This window comes from Hyla sarda, chromosome 5 (assembly GCF_029499605.1).
Source record: "Hyla sarda isolate aHylSar1 chromosome 5, aHylSar1.hap1, whole genome shotgun sequence".
Lineage (NCBI taxonomy): Eukaryota > Metazoa > Chordata > Amphibia > Anura > Hylidae > Hyla > Hyla sarda.
In genome coordinates this window covers 288,512,738-288,533,649 of record NC_079193.1, presented here as the reverse complement: position 1 = coordinate 288,533,649, position 20,912 = coordinate 288,512,738, and the positions used below count along the sequence as shown (strand labels likewise).

Sequence of the window (20,912 nt, the reverse complement as noted above, 5' to 3'; positions counted from 1 at the left end):
CAGGGTGCCTACAGCTGTTACATTAGTTGCAGATTGATCTCTCTCCCACCAAGCGATCGCTCCACCCATTGAAGCAGACAGGCTCCCTGTCATCAGCTGACTAGTGAGTCAGGTCTCGGCCGCATTGCAACTGGGGAAAAATCGGAGACAACAGTCATTTTGTATGCGGTTAAAAATAAATATTGTGATGAAAGAATTTTGAGAAATTAGTGTATAGTGTACAGACACTATATTATGAAGTACACTAACTTTACAGCCCCTGTAGCATAGTCAAATAAAAAAATAATAATAATAATCATGGAATACCCCTTTAAGGCATTAACTGGCTATTAAATTCTATTGAAGCCAAGCAACCTGTCCATATAAGTGCTTACAAAAACATTTTGAATATCTTTATTTTCTCCTTTTATTAAAATGCATGCTTACCATTGGTCATACACTCATCCAGCATACCTATATATATATATATATATCATTCAATTTGAGATGGCTTTGGTGCTTAGGCTTCGCAGTATACTTTCTTACCTATCTTTTAATGACACCGTTTGCCTGTAGGTTTGGATATGTTACACATTAGGCCCCAATGGCTGTTCTCTAAAAGCTATCTGAAAGCCAAGCCTATTATGTGTTCTGGAAAGCAATGAATGTTGAAAATCAGGGGGTTGAGAGAAGCAATAGATTTATCAATGAAGCAATTGCAAATAAAAATAGACAGCTTGTTAACTCATGGTGTTGATGTCAAATGTAGTTTGCTTTATTAAATAATGATTTTGTAATGTGAATAGGAAGTTAACCCCTTAATAAAGATAACAAATGCAAGAAAAAAAAACATCCCCTTGTTTTATTTTATTTACCTTATGCTTTATCTGAACCCCATGGTAAATTCTTAGGATCTAAATTTTAACTGAGACATTTGGATCACATGTATCATATTCACCAATGTTTAACTTTTCTGCAGAACCCCTTAAAATGACACCGATTTGACAGATAATTGATCAATAATCATCCAATAGATGTTAATGGGGTTGTCCCTCCTGGGGTTTTGGATGTCAGATAAGGAGTTCAGAATTGACATCTAATAATATAGGACAGAACATGTACAAAGCATTCTTCTCCCTCTGGAGGATTCTGTATTTCAGTAAATAGCCAGTCATTTATTTGGCAATATCAGTTTATCTCCAGTACAATATAAGTCATTTCTATTGCCCATTTTGTAATATGTTATTCCTTCTTAAACACAAACATGCACAGTCCCCATTTGTGGCTTAATTTCAATGTCCTGAAAAGCATTAATATCTATGGTATATATAACATCTTTACAAAGTGTATTTTGAATCTATAATAATGTGTTTTTTTTTAAATGGTTTTGTTCCTTTGGTATTTTGTATAGTACATAAAACCATACATACATACATAAAACCTTGATTGTATCATACTGTTGTAATTATATAATGTCAATTAGTCAATACTTTATAACATAAATATTTTTATTTTATTTTATTGCAGCAATAGATAGTTCTTTAACATTAGATTGATGCAATTGCCTGAAAGTGAAGGTTTTTTTTTCCCATTAATTTAGCAAATTTACATTATAATAGCCTATGATACATATTCTTTTACTGCATTATTTAACACACAGTTTTTAATAATTTTAATTGATTTTCAATGACCTTGATATTTTTTTCTCCACAGATATACCAAAATGAAGACTGCGACCAACATTTATATCTTTAATCTGGCATTGGCTGATGCTCTGGTGACAACCACCATGCCTTTCCAAAGCACTGAATTTCTAATGAACTCCTGGCCGTTTGGAGATATTTTGTGTAAAATAGTTATGTCTATTGACTATTATAACATGTTTACCAGTATATTCACTTTAACCATGATGAGTGTTGACCGATACATTGCGGTATGTCATCCTGTAAAGGCACTTGATTTTCGTACACCTTTGAAAGCCAAATTCATCAATGTGTGTATCTGGATGCTTTCATCTTCTGTTGGGATATCTGCCATCGTACTTGGAGGCACCAAAATGAGTGATGGTGAGTATGTTCTCTGTATATCAACCAACTACAATACATGTTTCTTTATTGTGTACAAGGATAATGCTACTCATATACTATATGAATTTATATTTTACCACCAAATGTCAAAGAATAGGCATAGTAAAGGACGTATAGGCCAATAATGGGTGCTCAAACTCCAAAGGGTTGACTTATGGTCCATATTTATCCAAATTCCAAAGTAGAAAAGTAACACTCCAAAAGACTGTGTACACAATTGTGTTTTATTTAACCATCAATATGCAGATATGACATTTCAATCCTACAATTGGGACCTTGAAAAAGAGAGGTAGGATTAAAACGTCATATCTGTATTTGGATGGGAAAATACAGCACTTTCCTACTTTGGAATCTGGATTAATAATTTTTTTTTACCATGTTTATCTATTGATGTATCTATCTTTCTACCAAACTATTTTTCAGCCTATTGAACTTTGTAATTTTAAGATAGGAAATCAAGATAGAAGATAATGCACCCCATATTTATCTATATGTAATGTAGCAAATATCTTCTAGGGGTTGAAGCACTAACCTAGGGCTGAAGTAAAGATCTTGATCGCTCATTTGGAAACAGAGTAAATATTTTGCCCACATATATTTCTTTCATAGGAAATGTGGCAAGCAACTATTCAATATCACTTTTATATAGTTAAAAATATACCTGTGCAGGGGGCATTCACTTATTGTACGAGTACTTTATTTATGTTAAATGGCTGGATGTGGCTTAACCCCTTAAGGACCAAGCCCATTTTCACCTTAAGGACCAGAGCATTTTTTGCACATCTGATCACTGTCAATTTAAGCATTAATAACTCTGGAATGCTTTTACTTATGAATTTGATTTCGAGAAAGTTTTTTTGTGACATATTCTAATTTAACATAGTAGTACATTTTTGTCGATACTTGCATAATTTCTTGGTGAAAAATTGCAAAATTTCATGAACATTTTTAAAATTTTGCATTTTTTTTAACTTTGAAACTCTCTGCTTGTAAGGAAAATAGACATAACAACTAAATTATATATTGATTCACATATACAATATGTCTACTTTATGTTTTCATCATACAGTTGACATGTTTTTACTTTTGGAAGATATCAGAGGGCTTCAAAGTTCAGCATCAATTTTCCAAAATTTACAAAAAATTTCAAACTCTGAATTTTTCAGGGACCAGTTCAGTTTTGAAGTGGATTTGAAGGGCCTTCATATTAGAAATACCCCATAAATGACCCCATTATAAAAACTGCACCCCTCAAAGTATTCAAAATGACATTCAGAAAGTATTTTAACCCTTTAGGTGTTTCACAAGAATAGCAGCAAAGTTAAGGAGAAAATTAAAAATTTGCATGTTCTTGTATACCCAGTTTTTTTTATTTTTACAAGGGGTAAAAGGAGAGAAATCCCCCCAAAATTTGTAACTCAATTTCTCTCAAGAAAGGAAATACCTCATATGTGTTTGTAAAGTGTTCGGGCGCAGTAGAGGGCTCAGAAGGGAAGGAGCGACAATGGGATTTTGGAGAGTGAGTTTTTCTGTAATGATTTTTGGGGGGCATGTCACATTTAGGAAGCCCCTATGGTGCCAGAACAGCAAAAAAAAAAAAAAACATGTAACATACTATTTTGGAAACTAAGCCCCTCAAGGAACGTAACAAGGGGTACAGTGAGCCTTAATACCCCACAGTTTTTTGACGACTTTTCGTTAAAGTTGGATGTGTAAATTAAATAATTTTTTCGCTAAAATGCTGATTTTCCCCCAAATTTTACATTTTTACAAGGGGCAATAGGAGAAAATGCCCGCTAAAATTTTTAACCCCAACTCTTCTGAGTATGGAAATACCCCATGTGTAGAAGTCAAGTGCACTGCAGGCACACTACAATGCTCAGACAAGAAGAAGTCACATTTGGCTTTTAGAAAGCACATTTTGTTGAAATGGTTTTTGAGGGGCTTGTTGCATTTAGGAAGCCCCTGTGGTGCAACGTAACAAGGGGTACAGTGAGCTTTAACATCCCACAGGAGTTTGACGACTTTTCGTTAAAGTTGGATGTGTAAATGAATTTTCCCCCCAAAATTTTACATTTTTACAAAGGGTAATAGGAGAAAATGCCCCTTAAAATTTGTAACCCCATTTCTTCTGAGTATGGAATTACCCCATATGTGGATGTAAAGTGCTCTGCCGCCTAACTACAATGCTCAGAAGAGAAGGAGTGCCATTGGGCTTTTGGAAAGAGAATTTGTTTGGAATAGAGGTCGGGGGTCATGTGCGTTTACAAAGCCCCCGTGCTACCAGAACAATGGACCCCCCACATGTGACCCTATTTCGGAAATTACACCCCTCAAGAAATATAATAAGGGGTGCAGTGAGCATTTACACCCCACTGGCCTTTGACAGATCTTTGGAACAGTGGGCTGTGCAAATGAAAAATAAAATTTTTCATTTTTACGGACAACTGTTCAAAAAATCTGTTAGACACCTGTGGGGCATAAATGCTCACTGCACCCTTTATTAAATTCCCTGAGGTGTGTGGTTTCCAAAATGGGGTCACATGTGGGGGAGGCCCATTGTGCTGGATCCATGGGGGCTTTGTAAACACAAATGGCCTTCAGTTCCAAACACATTCTCTCCAAAAGCACCTTCACTTCTGAGCCCTGTAGTTCACTTTACATCCAGATATGGGGTATTTATATACTCAGAAGAAATGGGGTTACAAATTTTGGTGGGCTTTTTTCCTATTACCCCTTGTGAAAATGAAAAATGTAGGATAACACCAGCATTTCAGTGAAAAAATACAAAATTTTGAATTTCACATCCAACTTTTATGAAAATTCGTCAAACACCTTAAGGCTGTTAAGGCTCACTGTACCCCTTGTTACATTCCGTGAGGGGTGCAGTTTCCAAAATGGGGTCACATGTGGGTGTTTTTTTGTTTGTTTTTATGTCAGAACTGCTGTAACGTTCATCCCCCCCTGTTCAAATCACCTCAAATGTACATGGTGTGCTCTCACTCCTGAGCCATGTTGTGCGCTTGCAGAGCATTTTTTTTACATCCACATATGGGGTATTTATGTACTCAGGAGAAATTGCATTACAATTTTTCGGGGTCTTTTTTTCCCCTTGTACTTCTTGTGAAAATAATGAATGGGGCAACACCAGCATGTTAATGTAAAAATTTTTTTTTTTTTTTTTTTACAGTAACATGTTGGAGTAGACCCCAACTTTATCTTTTTATGAGGGGCAAAAGGAGAACCCCCCCTCCCCAAAAAAACTAAATTGCTAGGCAATTTCTCCCGAGTACAGAAGTACCCCATATGTGACCCTAGGCTGTTGCCTTGAAATACGACAAGGCTCCGAAGTGAGAGAGCGCCATGCATATTTGAGGCCTAAATAAGGGATTTGCATAGGGACGGACCCGGAGGCAGGAAGTACACTTGTCTCCGATACCAAAAATACCTTACGGCAGTGTTTCCCAAACAGGGTGCCTCCAGCTGTTGCAAAACTTCCAGCATGCCTGGACAGTCAATGGCTGTCCGGCAATACTGAGAGTTGTTTTCCAACAGCTGGAGGCTCCGTTTTGGAAACGGTGTCATACGAGACATCTTTTCTCTTTATTTAGGGGGGGGGGGGCTGGACTGTGTAGGGGGTATGTGTATATGTAGTGTTTTACTTTTTATATTTCGTGTTAGTGTAGTGTTTTTAGGGCACACTCACACGGAAGGGGTTTACAGCGAGTTTCTCTCTGGGAGTTTGAGCTGCGGCCGAAAATTTGCTGCATCTCAAACTTGTAGCGAAAAACTCGCTGTAAACCCCCTCCCATGTGAATGTACCTTTTACATTCACATGGGGGGGTTGGGGAAAACCTACAGCTGTTGCAAAACTACCACTACCAGCAAGCCCTCTGGCTGTCCGTGCACGCTGGATGTTGTAGTTATGCAACAGCTGGAGGACTAGAGTTTGAACACCACTTCAGGACTCTAGTCCTCATGATGTTGCAAAACTTCAACTCCAAGCATGCCCAGACTGTCCAGGCATGCTGGGAGTTGTAGTTCTGCAACATCTGAAGGGCCAGATATTGCAGAACTACATGCCCAGCATCCCTGACTGTCTGGCCATGCTGGGAATTGTAGTTTTGCAACATCTGGAAGGGCTACAGTTTGGACACCACTGCACAGTGGTCTCCAAACAGTGGCCCTCCAGATGTTGCAAAACTACAACTCCCAGCATGACCAACAGCCTTTGGCTGTCTGGGCTTACTGGGAGTTGTAGTTTGACAACTCCTGGATGGCAGCAGTGAAGATCACTTACCGCTGATCTTTACTGCTGCCTCCCCCACTGCCTGCTGCCTATCCCACCGCTGCCTGCCACCGGTCCGCCATCTTTCCCCCACTCTGCCCCGACATCCAGGGGTGGGCAGAGCGGGGATTTCAACTTTAACCCCGCGCCCCCAAATGCCATTGGTCGGTAAGTCCTAACTGACCAACGGCAGGGGATAGGAGGAGGTGGCACCACTGCCACCTAGCTCCTATCCCTCAGGATGATCGGGGCTGTCTCTGACAGCTCCGATCATCCCTATTTTCCAGGCTATCAGGTCACCAGAGACCCAATCAGCCCGGAGCCGCCGCGAACCCCGCAAGTCCCTTGTCATTGGTCAGTCACCTACTGACTGTCCAGTGACAACAATCAGCAGCAGCGGACCATTCTGATTGGTCCCCAGCAGCATAGTGTCATCGGTCAGCTGTTCAGAACAGCTTCAGTAACGTTTTCTATCACCATGCCACCATACATGGTGATAGAAAATGTATTGGAAATTTCTGAATGTCCATTTGCTTTAAGTGACAGGAAAAATGGACGCTCAGTATGAAGAAGTGGCCACTTAACTAATCTCTAAAGTGCCATAACCTTCCATGTGGATGATAAAAGAGTAATGTTCCCACTAGGACAATGATATCACTATTAGTGTTGAGCGGCATAGGCCATATTCGAATTTGCGAATATTCGCGAATATATGGACGAATATTCGTCATATATTCGTGAATATTCGCATATTCGTGATATTCTCGTTTTATTTTCGCATATGTGAAAATTCGCGTATGCGAAAATTAACATATGCAAAAATTATCATATACAAAAATTAGCATAAGCAAAATTTCGCATGTGCAAAAATTAGCATATGCAAATTTTCGCATACGCGAAAATTCGCACACCTGTCTCACACAGTAGTATTAGAGCCTTCTTTACACCACACAAGCTGGAAGCAGAGAGGGGTGATCACTGTAATGTGTACTGTGAAAAAAAACTAAACGAATATTCGTAATTACGAATATATAGTGCTATATTCTCGAATATTCGCGAATTCGCGAATATGTGATATTCGCGAATAAAATTCGCATTGCGAATATTCGCGAGCAACACTAATCACTATATAAAAGAAAAGAAAGAGTTGGAGTAAGCTTATTAAAATCATTTCAAGCATGTTAAAATATGGTGACTGTCAATAGCCAAATGGCAGTGGTAGGTTGTCATACATCTATACAGTCTATGAAGATCCTTTATTGAGGGGCAGTTGTACTCAATTTTTAAAAGTTTATACATTTATTAAAGGGTACCTTTCATAAAAAAAAAACTTTTGATATATTATAGATTAAGGTATGCAGAATAACTTTCCAATAGCATGTTATAAAAAAATATGCTTCTTTCTATTTAATTTTCCACTTTGAAAAAATGACCACTAGGGGTCTCCCTACCAGTCCTTTTTATAGATTTCAGACTCATGCAGGAGTCCTAAATTTCAGACTGCATCCGGGACACAGAAAGCGCAACATTGCTCCCTGGCATTGAACAGTGGTGAGTTTGTGTGTGTTCCGGATACAGTCTGAGATTTAGGACTCCAGCATGAGTCTGAAATCTATAAAAAAAAGGACTGGTAGGGAGACCCCCTAGTGGTCACTTTTCAAAGTGGAAAATTAAATAGAAAGAAGCATAATTTTTAATAACATGCTATTGGAAAGTTATTCTGCATACATTAATCTATAATATATCAAAAGTTTTTTTTAATGAAAGGTACACTTTAACCCCTTAAGGACACATGACATGACACATATAACGCGGGGCCACGGCGTCATAGCGGGTCGGGCCCGGCCTCTAACAATGGCCAGGACCCGTGGATAATAGCACGCGGCATTGATCGCTGTGCCACGCGCTATTAACCCTTTAAATGCGGCGTTCAAAGTTGAACGCCGCGTCTAAAGTGAAACTGAAACCGTGCCGGTTAGCTCAGTGGGCTGTTTGGGATAGCCGCGGCGAAATCATGGCATCCCAAACAGCTTACAGGACAGCAGGAGGGTCCCTACCTGCTTCCTCGCTGTCCGATCGCCGAATGACTGCTCAGTGCCTGAGATCCAGGCATGAGCAGTCAAGCGGCAGAATCATCGATCACTGGTTTCTTATGAGAAACCAGTGATCAATGATAAAGATCAGTGTGTGCAGTGTTATAGCCCCTATGGGAGCTATAACACTGCAAAAAAAAAGTGAAAAAAAAGTGAATAAATATCATTTAACCCCTTCCCTATTAAAAGTTTGAATCACCCCCCTTTTCCCATTAAAAAAAAAAAAAAACACAGGGAAAATAAAAATAAACATATATGGTATCGCCGCGTGCGGAAATGTCCGAATTATAAAAATATATTGTTAATTAAACCACGCGGTCAATGGCGTGCACGCAAAAAAATTCAAAAGTCCAAAATAGTGCATCAATAAGTCATATCAATGCAAAAAAGGTACCGTTAAAAACTTCAGATCACGGGGCAAAAAATTAGCCCTCATACCGCCCCATACACGGAAAAATAAAAAAGTTATAGGGTTCAGAAATGACAATTTTAAACGTATTAATTTTCCTGCATGAAGTGATGATTTTTTCCAGAAGTACGACAAAATCAAACCTATATAAGTAGGGTATCATTTTAACCGTTTGGACCTACAGAATAAATATCAGGTGTCATTTTTACCGAAAAATTTACTACCTAGAGACGGAAGCCCCAAAAAGTTACAAAACTTCGTTTTTTATTTCAATTTTGTCGCACGATGATTTTTTTTTTCATTTCACCGTAGATTTTTGGGCACAATGACTAACGTCATGACAAGGTAGAATTGATGGCGCAAAAAATAAGCCATCATATGGATTTTTAGGTGCAAAATTGAAAGAGTTATGATTTTTTAAAGGCAAGGAGCAAAAAACGAAAATGCAAAAAGGGGTTAAGTACCAGTCCAATCCAGTCCAATGGTTAATGTCCAACTGTATACTTTTTGTGGTAGTCAGCAGAAAATGGATTTTAATAATATCCTTGAAGTAATAATTTGCAATATGCAGTAATGGGGTTACATTGAATGACCCACAGAAATAATGTCAAAGTTAAATAAAATAAATAAAAGGTCTAGTGCATTTTATGCCAAAGAACTATCTGTAACTACTTGAACCATTCTTCCATATGTTTTAGACACTTTCCTTACTCGTGTAAAGAGGGGGGTCGGACATGCAGAAAAGGGGGTGGTAAATGTGGAAATGGGTGTGACTTAAATGCAACAATTTTTGGCAACATATTGGGAGTAAAACTAAGTCATATGCGTCAAATCTAGACTTTACAGTCTAAATATACACTCTTATACCATTTGGAGGCAGGTTTTCTATGTCCATCATGTTAATAAAATCATATTTTTAAAATATTCTAGATGAACTGTTATTTTTACCAAAATTGCATTGTCAAAGAATGTCCTCCATGCAGAAGCTCTGTGCTGCGTGTCTATAATATATGGTAAACACCCCATTACTCACATTTTTCAATCACAAAATTTAGGCACCATAGAGACTCTAACAGATTAAAGTTTTTATTTATGATTCCAAATATCGGTGTATTTAGCTTTTAACCATTTTTTTTATCCTGCTTTTGTAAGCAAGCCACTAAAGCACAATCTCTACTCTTACATCCAAAGATAATCAGACTATTGGTTGTCACAGTTTAACTATGAATTTCAATGAGGTTCGATAGTGTTTTCAGGCCCTCTCGGGAGGCTCTTTACTATTCTTTTGTATCCAGTTATTGATTCGATTTTGTCTTCACTTTAATTAGTTTTCTTCTTTTGGCTTCTTTATTGAAACAGTAAATCAATGTGTGATAATTTATTGGTGTCAAAAAAGTTACAAGTATGCTAATCTTAAAGGGGTACTCCGGTGAAAATTTTTTTTTTTTAAATCAACTGGTGCCAGAAAGTTAAACAGATTTGTAAATTACTTTTATTTAAAAATCCTAATCCTTCCAGTGCTTATCAGCTGCTGTATAATACAGAGGAAGTTCTTTTCTTTTGAATTTCTTTTCTGTCTGTCCACAGTGCTCTCTGCTAACACCTATGTTCATGTCAGGAACTGTCTAGAACAGGAAAGGTTTGCTATGGGGATTTGCTTCTGCTCCCGCCCGGCATGGACAGAAGTGTCAGCAGAGAGCACTGTGGACAGACAGAAAAGAAATTCAAAAATAAAATAACTTTCTCTTTATTATACAGCAGCTGATAAGTACTGAAAGGATTAAGATTTTTTAAATAGAAGTAATTTACAAATCTGTTAAACTTTCTGGGGCACCAGTTGATAAAAAAAATAATAATAATCCACCGGAGTACCCCTTTAACCCCTTAGGGACTCAGCCTATTTTCACCTTAAAGTGGTATTCCAGGCAAAAACTTTTTTTCATATATCAACTGGCTCCGGAAAGTTAAACAGATTTGTAAATGACTTCTATTAAAAAATCTTAATCCTTCCAATGGTTATTAGCTTCTGAAGTTTTCTGTCTAACTGCTCAATGATGATGTCACGTCCCGGGAGCTGTGCATGATGGGAGAATATCCCCATAGGAGCTGGACAGCTCCCGGTACGTGAGTTATCAGAAAGAAGTTAGACAGAAAACAGCAACTCAACTTCAGAAGCTAATAACTATTGGAAGGATTAAGATTTTTTAATAGAAGTAATTTACAAATGTGTTTAACTTTCCAGAGCCAGTTGATATATAAAAAAGTTTTGGCCTGGAATACCCCTTTAAGGACAAATTTTCGTTTTTGCATTTTCGCTTTTTCCTCCTTCCTTTCTAAAAATCATAACGCTTTCAATATTGCACCTACAGACCCTTATCAGGGCTTGTTTTTTGCATCTCCAATTGTACTTTGCAATGACATCCCTTATTTAAGAATATAACCTGTTGGGAAACCCAATAAAAAATTTTTGTGGGGTGAAATAAAAAACGCCATTTTGTAAATTTTGAGGGCTCCCGTTTCTACACAGTGCAATATTTGGTATAAATGACACCTTATCTTTATTCTGTATGTCCATAAGGTTACAAAGATACCCAACTTATTTAGGTTTTATTTTATTTTAATACATTATAAACTACATGCACCAAAATTAGTATGTTTAAAATTGGCATCTTATGACCCCTAAAACTTTTTTATTTTTCCATGTACGGGGTGGTATGAGGGCAAATTTTTTTGCGCCGTCATCTGTAGTTTTTATAGGTACCATTTTTGTTTTGATGGGACTCTTTGATTGCTTTTTATTAATATTTTTATGGTATATGAAGTGACCAAAAATGCACAATTTTGGGCTTTGGCATTTTTTTTGCATGTACGCCATCGACCGTGTGGTTTAGCTAACCTAATATTTTAACAGTTCGGACATTTATGCATGCGATGGTACCACATATGATTATTTTTATTCTTTATTTAATTATTTTATTTAACAAATGGGAAAAGGGGGTGATTTAAACTTTTAATAGGGAAGGGGTTAATGAACTTTTATTAATTTATTTTTTTAAACTTTTGTTATTTCTTTTTTATCCCCCATAGGGGGCTACAACATGCAATCTTCTGATTGCATACACTGATCAGTGCTTTGCCATTGCAAAGCACTGATCAGTGTAACCGGCGATCTACTGCTCTAGCCTGCTGGGCAGGCATGGAGCAGTAGATCGTCGATCGGACAACGGAGAGGCAGGTGAGGACCCTCCCATCGTCTGGTAAGCTGATCGGGACATTGCAATAGTCCAGATCAGCTCCACTGAGCTGCTGGGATTCTTTTACTTTCATTTTAGATGCCACAATCAACTTTGATCACGGCATCTAAAGGGTTAATGCTGGGCATCGGCCTCATCAGCCAAGCCTGGCATTAGCCGTGGGTCCTGGCTACCCGTAGCAAACGGGACCATGGCGTACAGGTACGCCCTGAGTCCTTAAAGGCGTACTCTGGTGGAAAACTTTTTTTATTTATCAACTGGTGCCAGAAAGTTAAACTGACCTTCCAGTACTTATTAGCTGCTGAATGCGGGGGGTTCAATACGGGAATCTCATCCCTCATACACTCTAAACTTGAGAGTGTACCCGGAGGTACTCTCACAAAGTTTATAGAGCTTCACGCCATACCGCGCCCGCTTCGAGGGAATATATTGGCGGAAGATGAGTCTCCCCTTAAAACTGATAAGAAACTCATCAACCGAGAGCTCCCTGAGGGGCCTCCAAAAATTTGGCCCCAAAGTGATCGATGACTGGCCTCACTTTGTAAAGCCGGTCATGGGCGGGATCACCTCGGGGCGGACATGCCGCATTATCTGCATAATGCAGGCATTTCCGAATGGCCTCAAACCGCCTCCGTGCCATGACTGTAAATACTGTAAAGCGGGGTCTGGTAGAGGATGTCCCCGCTTCAGTACTGTCTGACACTTGGTTTTTTGACCAGGCCCATATGCAGCAAGAGGCCCCAAAATGTCCTCATCTCTGCTGCATCAATGGCGTACCATTAATTGGGCCTGGCCAAAACAGAATCAGGGTGGTGGGTGATAAACTGCCTGGCATACAGATTTGTCTGCTCCACCATCAGATTGACAAAACTGTCACTGAAAAAATAACTGAAATAGTCAATTTCAGTGAATCCAGAATTGTCAATCCGGATTCTGGAGTCGCCAACAAACTCCGGAACCCGTGGCTGATAAGCCTCTGGGGGTCTCCAGACAGGTTCACCGGAAGGGGGCTCCAGTAAACTTTTCTGGGGGGTCGGACTCCTAGTACGAGCAGCATCACCACTTGCACTAGTGCCGGCCACTGGGCCACTTTCATGGGAGGTGCGTGGCCTCGCCTGGCGGCGTCTCCGCCGCCGTGCAGGGGGCTCATCATCAGTACTAGAAGACGACGATGAAGAACACAGGAATGTTGGATCTTCATCGTCCTCACTGACAGATTCGGAGTCGGAGGCAAGAAAAGCGTATGCCTCCGCTGCCGAAAATGCCTGGCGAGCCATCGCCTTTTTTCTACGGTGGTGGGGGGGGGGGTTGGTGGCGGGAGTGGCGGGTGTGTGTGTGTGTGGAGGGGGGGGTGAGTATGTAGTGTGTGTGATTGGTGTAACTAACTGTATGGGGGGGGGGGGGGAAGCGCTGCGGCCCAAAAAAAAAAATGGCCAAATGCAGCGCCCTGAATCCCTGCAGGCCCAGGTCACACTAAAAAAATTGTGGCGGACCCTTTAGGTCCTATTAGGGGGTCAGGGGGGGAAATTTTTTTTTTTTACTTTTTTTTACTTTATTTTACTGGTTAACCCTACCTGTCCCTGGGGCTGTACTCTCTCCCTGCTCTAAGGGGGGTCTTCCTCTGTGAGGGGCTCCGATCTTCACAGAGGGGGGGTCCCTGGCTCCTTCTCGCAGCTCTGACCGCTGAATAAACTCAGGGAGCAAGCAGAGCCACGAGAAGGGTCCGTTAACCCCTCCCCTGCCGGCTGCTATTGGCCGGACGATCGTCCGGCCAATAGCAGCGATCCTGGGGGGGTGACGAAATCGCCACCTCCCCATAGATACAGAGGGTGATAGGGGGTGTATCCTACACCCCCGATCACCTTGTATCTCCGGGTCAGCGGGTCACACGTGACCCGCATCACTGTAATAGCCGAAAATCGCAAGTGTGAATTCACTTGCGTTTTTCGGCGATCGCCTACATGGGGGGGGTCTGATGACCCCCCTGGGCATTTACACAGGGGTGCCTGCTGATCAATATCAGCAGTCACCCTGGTCCGGTCCCCGCCCGGCACGCGACAGGGACCGAAATTCCCATGGGCGTGCAGGTACGCCCTTGGTCCTTAAGTACAAGGGAGCAAAGGCGTACCTGTACGCCCTTGGTCCTTAAGGGGTTAAATTACTTCTATTAAAAAAATATTAATCCTTCCAGTACTTATCAGATACTGTATGCTCCACAGGAAGTTATTTTCTTTTTGAATTTCCTTTCTGTCTGTCCACAGTGCTCTCTGCTAACACCTATGTTCATGTCAGGAACTGTCTAGAACAGGAAAGGTTTGCTATGGGGATTTGCTTCTGCTCCCGCCCGGCATGGACAGAAGTGTCAGCAGAGAGCACTGTGGACAGACAGAAAAGAAATTCAAAAATAAAATAACTTTCTCTTTATTATACAGCAGCTGATAAGTACTGAAAGGATTAAGATTTTTTAAATAGAAGTAATTTACAAATCTGTTAAACTTTCTGGGGCACCAGTTGATAAAAAAAATAATAATAATCCACCGGAGTACCCCTTTAACCCCTTAGGGACTCAGCCTATTTTCACCTTAAAGTGGTATTCCAGGCAAAAACTTTTTTTCATATATCAACTGGCTCCGGAAAGTTAAACAGATAAAATGGAACCGGGGACCGCACGCTGAGTATGAAGAGCTTGCCTCGTGTTGCCGGTGTGTGACGTCAGCAGATCTTGGAGTTGGGATCACTGTACCAGAGTTGAACTTGTAATCGTTGGACCGGACGGTACTGGACTGGATAGAATATAGTCCGATGGTTCACAGAAGGTAACTGACCGTTGATAGTGGGTACAGTTCACAAATAGCGTTTGTGCCAGTGACTATGTAGACAAGACTAGACGCAAGTGACTATGTAGACAAGAGTAGACTACTGAGGAAAGGGTTACATCATTTAATTCTGAAACGCGTCTAGTCTTGTCTACATAGTCACTGACATAAACGCTATTTGTGAACTGTACCCACTATCAATGGTCAGTTACCTTCTGTGAACCATCGGACTATATTCTATCCAGTCCAGTACCGTCCGGTCCATCGATTACAAGTTCAACTCTGGTACAGTGATCCCAACTCTAAGATCTGCTGATGTCACATGCCGGCAACACGAGGCGAGCTCTTCGTACTCAGCGTGCAGTACCCGGTTCCATCCAGCCAGCATTGAAGCCCAGCGGTGAGGACTGTTCCATCTCCAGCGCCTGCCAGTGCCAGCGGTCTCCCGGCATCTTCTAAACATCAGCGCCTGCCAGCGCCATAAGCCCGGGGCAACCACCACCGCTCCAAAATAGGACTCTGCTTGGCCACTACCTGAATACCATCTGGGACCACCGCTTAGAGGATCAGGTGCATTAAAACATCTAGGCACCTTACAGCATCGCTTGCCTCCAGTGTAAACTGCCCGAGTTGTCACAAAAAGGACGGATAACATCAATTTTCTAATTGCTACAAACTGTCCAATATTTTAATAAGGAAACATTTCATCTTAACTATTTTTATGCGGGAATTAGCCAAGCAAGTATATAGGCTTTCCCTACTATTTGATCTGTGCAACAAGTAATTGCTTGTTACAATTAGGCATCTGCTTGTTGCACATAATATGCCAGTGTTATATATTTATTCTATGCATACTTAGTATCAATTGATTGCCTGCAATTTTATATGTTCTCCACACAAGGGCCCTGTGAGGAGTAACTTTTTATATATTGTGATATTTTAATAAACATATTGCATTATTATTGAAGCATGATCCAATTTTTTAATATATCAATTTCTACTCATTAGTTCCAAATAGTACATTTATAATCTATCTTAAATTTACATATACTCACCTAGAAGGTCGGGGCTAAATATCTTGTTTCTGGTTTTCAATCACCAGTTGAGTCTGGACCCTGACCAATCAAAACTTTTGCCATGTGCCTAGGACTTGTAGTGCTTGTAGTGACAGTGCCCATTCAAGTTCTACACCAATCTGGTGCTGTGGGCTTTGGATCTATGGAATCGTATTAGCAGAAAGATTTGTCTGTGGCCAGATTACAACCTACCACCTACCAATTTACAACCTGCCAACCCACCAACAATGTGTTTACATCTGTTTACTTTAAACTGAGTAACACAAGAAAATGATTGCAACATTTTATTTGCAAATTATTATTACATACAGTAAGGGATTTAGCTTACTTTAGACTTGTTGGAATACAGTATATCACATCATTGCCTTTCTACTGCTTTTCTTATGAATGTGAACTGATTGAAATTGAACCTTGAGGTTGTTCTAATGCCTTAAATTGATTCTATGCTCCTGAAGCCACAATAATTCAGTTTGTGTTGTGAGTAAACGTGTTAGTTCTCTATCAGTTTCTATTTTCCGCTGATTGTCGTCCTTCACTCCGTCCTGCCATATCACAAGATTTCAGGAAATTGTATTTATGCGTCTTCATATTCCATGTGAGAGAAAACCTTGGAAAATTGTTTAATAATCTTACTACAGATATGGCCTTGGCAGTGATAGTGGCCAGGGTGTATTATTCATGATCACGCTTTCAGTATGTAAATTGGAAGTAAGAAAGTAATAAGCCAATGCAAGAATCTGTCCTAGAAGTTGTTGATCAGATAAGTCACAGAAAGTCCATATTCTGTGCTGCCATACATCAGTTACTGCTGGATTTCATTAGCATTTTAATGTAAATATATTTAAATAATAATATAACTGCTAATACCGATATACAGGCAGATATCAATATTCTTTAATATAGACGTCTATAGACTTCTCACGCTACCAAGCAAATAAACATAAACTCTGACCAGTAGAAAACACCCGGCTTATGGTTTCTCATTGCAGTTACTATGGAGAGTACAGTATTTTGTGAGTGTCTCATGCAATATTTTAATCCATATTACTTCAATGTAAAAACAGTTATTATATTCTTAAACAATATTTTTAATGGATAAAATAGATATTAAAGGAATACTCCATTACTTCAAAATGTATCCCCCAATAAACAAGTGTCTGATTGCAGGGGATTCCTAACTCTGGGACCTCCCTCGCAAGCTCCTGTACTCGGGTATCTCCAGTGCTTCTAAAAACAGTTCAAACAGTGCATACTGACACACCACTCCATGTACAAGGAGAGATGGGGCCTTGTTTTGAGGAGAACAGTGTGGAACCCAACCCCACCCCCGATAAGACACTTATCTCCTTACCTGCAGATAGGGGAATGTTCTGAAGTTGTGAAGTACCATGTTAAGTACTGTTAAAAAGAATATACAGTGATCCCTCAACTTACAATGGCCTCAGGTTGCAATATTTTTAATATACAACTGTCCTGGACAATTGTAACTTGAAACTAAACTCAATGTACAATGCTATGGACAGTCAAGATCTGTGAAACGTGTCAATTGCTGAAAGATCAGACCAATCAGAATGGATATTTCACTGGTTAAACCCCTGTATTACTAAAGTCCATGTTCTGACTGGCTTTCCAGGAGCATCCCCTATAGTACAGGGAAACACTACATCTTCTGTAATACTCTTCACCTGTGCCAGGGTTAACTGTTCCTTTAGACACTAGGTGAGGGCGGCTCCTTTTAACGTTTTTTGGGACATTATGTATACTCTAAAGTACCCTGAAGAAGCTCCTGTCCTTTACATAGACAATTATTTACAGCTTTCAGCAGCTCTTTCTTACTTTTATTTGTACTTTTATATGTATACTTGCTTTATCTATATTAGTCTTCTTATTCCTTTAATCCTCCTATTGACATTTTGGTGGCTTCAAAGCCAATTCTAAGATTTCCATAGAGTTATGGTCTCATTCTACAATCGTTTCAACAAACTATGGTCATCCTGGAACCAATTAATATCGAAATTTGACAGACCACTGTATAACCTTATTTTTTATATTGATAAATATTAACATGGAAAATGTTATTTCAAATGGACACTGTCAGATATAAAAACTTTTTATATGTTGTACATCTTGGCAAAACATGAACTATTATAATGTATAATGTTCTTCATAAGAAAATGTTATTTCCTTTTTATAGAAATCATGGCTTATAAAATCATGGCTTTGTCCAAGCAGAAGCACACTCACGGACAAAATCCAGTTTGTGAGGGTGGGCTAGCACTCATCTGTACTTTCTCCTGTCTGATAGGACTCCTCTGTGCTCTCTCCTGTCTGATAATACTCCTCGGTGCTCTCTCCTGTCTGATAGTACTCCTCTGTGCTCTCTCCTGTCTGATAGTACTCCTCTGTGCTCTCTCCTGTCCTATCAGGGGCACAGGGGAGTGCTAGCCCACCCTCACTTACTGGACTTTGTCCATGCCTGTGCTTCAACTTGGACAAAGCTATGATTTTATAAGCCATGATTTCTATAAAAAGGAAATAACATTTTCTTATGAAGTATCTTAGAAAGGTTAATGTTTTGCCAAGATGTACAACATATAAAACATTTTTGTATTTGAGTGCCCATTTAATAAAAATCATTTTTCATTTTTTGTTTGTAACATTTTTATTCTGGTCTTCATGTATTATGGGGACAACCATCTTTCTTGAGAAAGTTAGGAAACAACCTTATAATTCCTGTTAGAGATTGTTGCATGCATGCTGTGTTATATTTGCTGAGGTTATGATGCAGGTAAGGTCAAGGGCCATAACCTCTGTTTACTTTATAATAGAGATGTTAACTTTCATTTTAATCCTGCCTGAGAATTATTCTCTACAACACATAAAAGGTTAGCCTATTCTGAGGCCCTGCGCACACTGTGAACATTTTAGGATATTTTTTTAACCTTAAAGGGACTATATGATCTAGATTTTTTCTTGATTTAATACAGCCAAATACTGGAACATGCTCTTAGATAGTCTTTGGCCACAGGATGGAATAAAAAAAAAAGTACAGTTGTCAAGGTTCTGTTGAATTCATCTTTAGAGACCAAATAATTGCCATAACAGCTTTTGAAGTAAAATAACACAGTATACATTATTTGTAAAAATGAAATAGTAATTGATAAAATAAGAACCTGGAATAATTTGTGAACATACAAGAGTATTTCTTTTTGCCAATCTAATGACTTGATTCTTCTTTTTAACCTTCTAGGTGTTATAGAATGTGCCCTTCAATTTCCAGCTCCTTACTGGTACTGGGACACAGTGATGAAAATCTGCGTCTTTGTTTTTGCATTCATCATTCCTGTACTTATCATAATTATATGTTATACCTTAATGATTCTGCGATTAAAAAGTGTTCGGCTACTCTCTGGTTCTCGGGAAAAAGACAGAAACCTCCGCCGAATAACAAGACTTGTGCTTGTTGTTGTAGCTGTATTTATCATATGCTGGACCCCAATTCACATTTTTGTGTTGGTTGAAACCCTTGTCGATGTACCACAAGGCATTGCTGTAAGCTCAATCTATTATTTCTGCATTGCTTTGGGCTACACAAATAGCAGTTTAAATCCAATCTTATATGCTTTCCTGGATGAAAACTTCAAAAGGTGTTTCAAAGACTTTTGTTTTCCTTCAAGATTAAGATTGGATAGGCAAGGAAATAGCCGAGTTGGGAACACTGTCCATGACCCAGCCTACACAAGGGACGGTGAGCGGACTACCAAGCCGGTATGACTAGCAGTGGAGATGACTTCCTACACACCTCATGGAGGTGGTGGGGTAAATGAACTGGGCCTTACTCAGATAACATCTGCAGTATGATTATATTTGAGATTTCTCGATAAAAGTTTTTAGTGGATCTGTTCAAGAACTTTGCTGGGAACCCTATGAACCCATTGTCCTATACACACATCAGAATTCGAGCAGTGTGTTATATTCACTGTAATATGAGTAATGACTACACATATGATCTTATAGATTTATTTAAATATATGTATATAGTTGGAAACTGTATATGAATAATTCCTTTTGTGTCTTTAATTTAGCAAAAATAAAAGTAAAATAATGTACTTCAAAGTATTGTAAAATCTGCAATGTGGTATTTGATACTGGAGTGTTATTGCACATTGTTCTCTATTTTTGTCTGTGAAATGTACTCTAAACACTATGCACAGTGTTATGTTTGCTGCTTAACAATACTTGATTATGTATATTGTATATACATAGTAGTATATAAATTGTATTGTAAATGTTTATCTATGGCAAAATAAAGTTTACTTATAAAACTATCGTTATTCCAAACAATATTCACCCAACAATGTACATTGATTATTTTTATAATTTTGTTTGATTAGCAGTTTTGCCTTTGACAGTTTTTGAAGCAGTTTTGTACTTTACTGGGACCAATTTTTTTAAATATCTTCATTAGTGATATCGCAAAAGGTCTCGATGGTAAGGTATGTCTTTTTTCTGATGATACAAAGATATGTAACAGGGTTGATGTTCCTGGAGGGATACGCCAAATGGAAAAGGATTTAGGCAAACTAGAAGAATGGTCAGAACTCTGGCAACTGAAATTTAATGTGGATAAGTGCAAGATAATGCACCTGGGGCGTAAAATCCCTCGGGCAGAATATAGAATATTTGACACAGTCCTGACTTCAGTATCTCAGGAAAGGGATTTATGAGTAATTATTTCAAAAGACTTAAAGGTAGGAAGACAATGTAATAGAGCAGCAGGAAAATCTAGCAGAATGCTTGGATGTATAGGGAGAGGTATAAGCAGTAGAAAGAGAGAATGGCTCATGCCGCTGAACAGCACGCTGGTGAGGCCTCACTTGGAGTACTGTGCGCAGTACTGGAGGCCATAT

At 39.3% G+C, this 20,912-nt stretch overlaps 1 protein-coding gene across 1 annotated transcript in view; it reads left to right on the top strand.

The window, feature by feature from the left end:
* The window catches only part of OPRK1 (opioid receptor kappa 1), an 86,163-nt gene extending 65,839 nt beyond the window's left edge, over window positions 1-20,324 (top strand). The window contains exons 3-4 of the mRNA XM_056518556.1: window positions 1,693-2,045; window positions 19,253-20,324. Coding sequence (XP_056374531.1) covers window positions 1,693-2,045; window positions 19,253-19,776 — 877 coding nt within the window. The 3' untranslated portion in view covers window positions 19,777-20,324. The remainder of the gene's footprint in view (window positions 1-1,692; window positions 2,046-19,252) is intronic.
* Window positions 20,325-20,912: the final 588 nt, after the last annotated feature.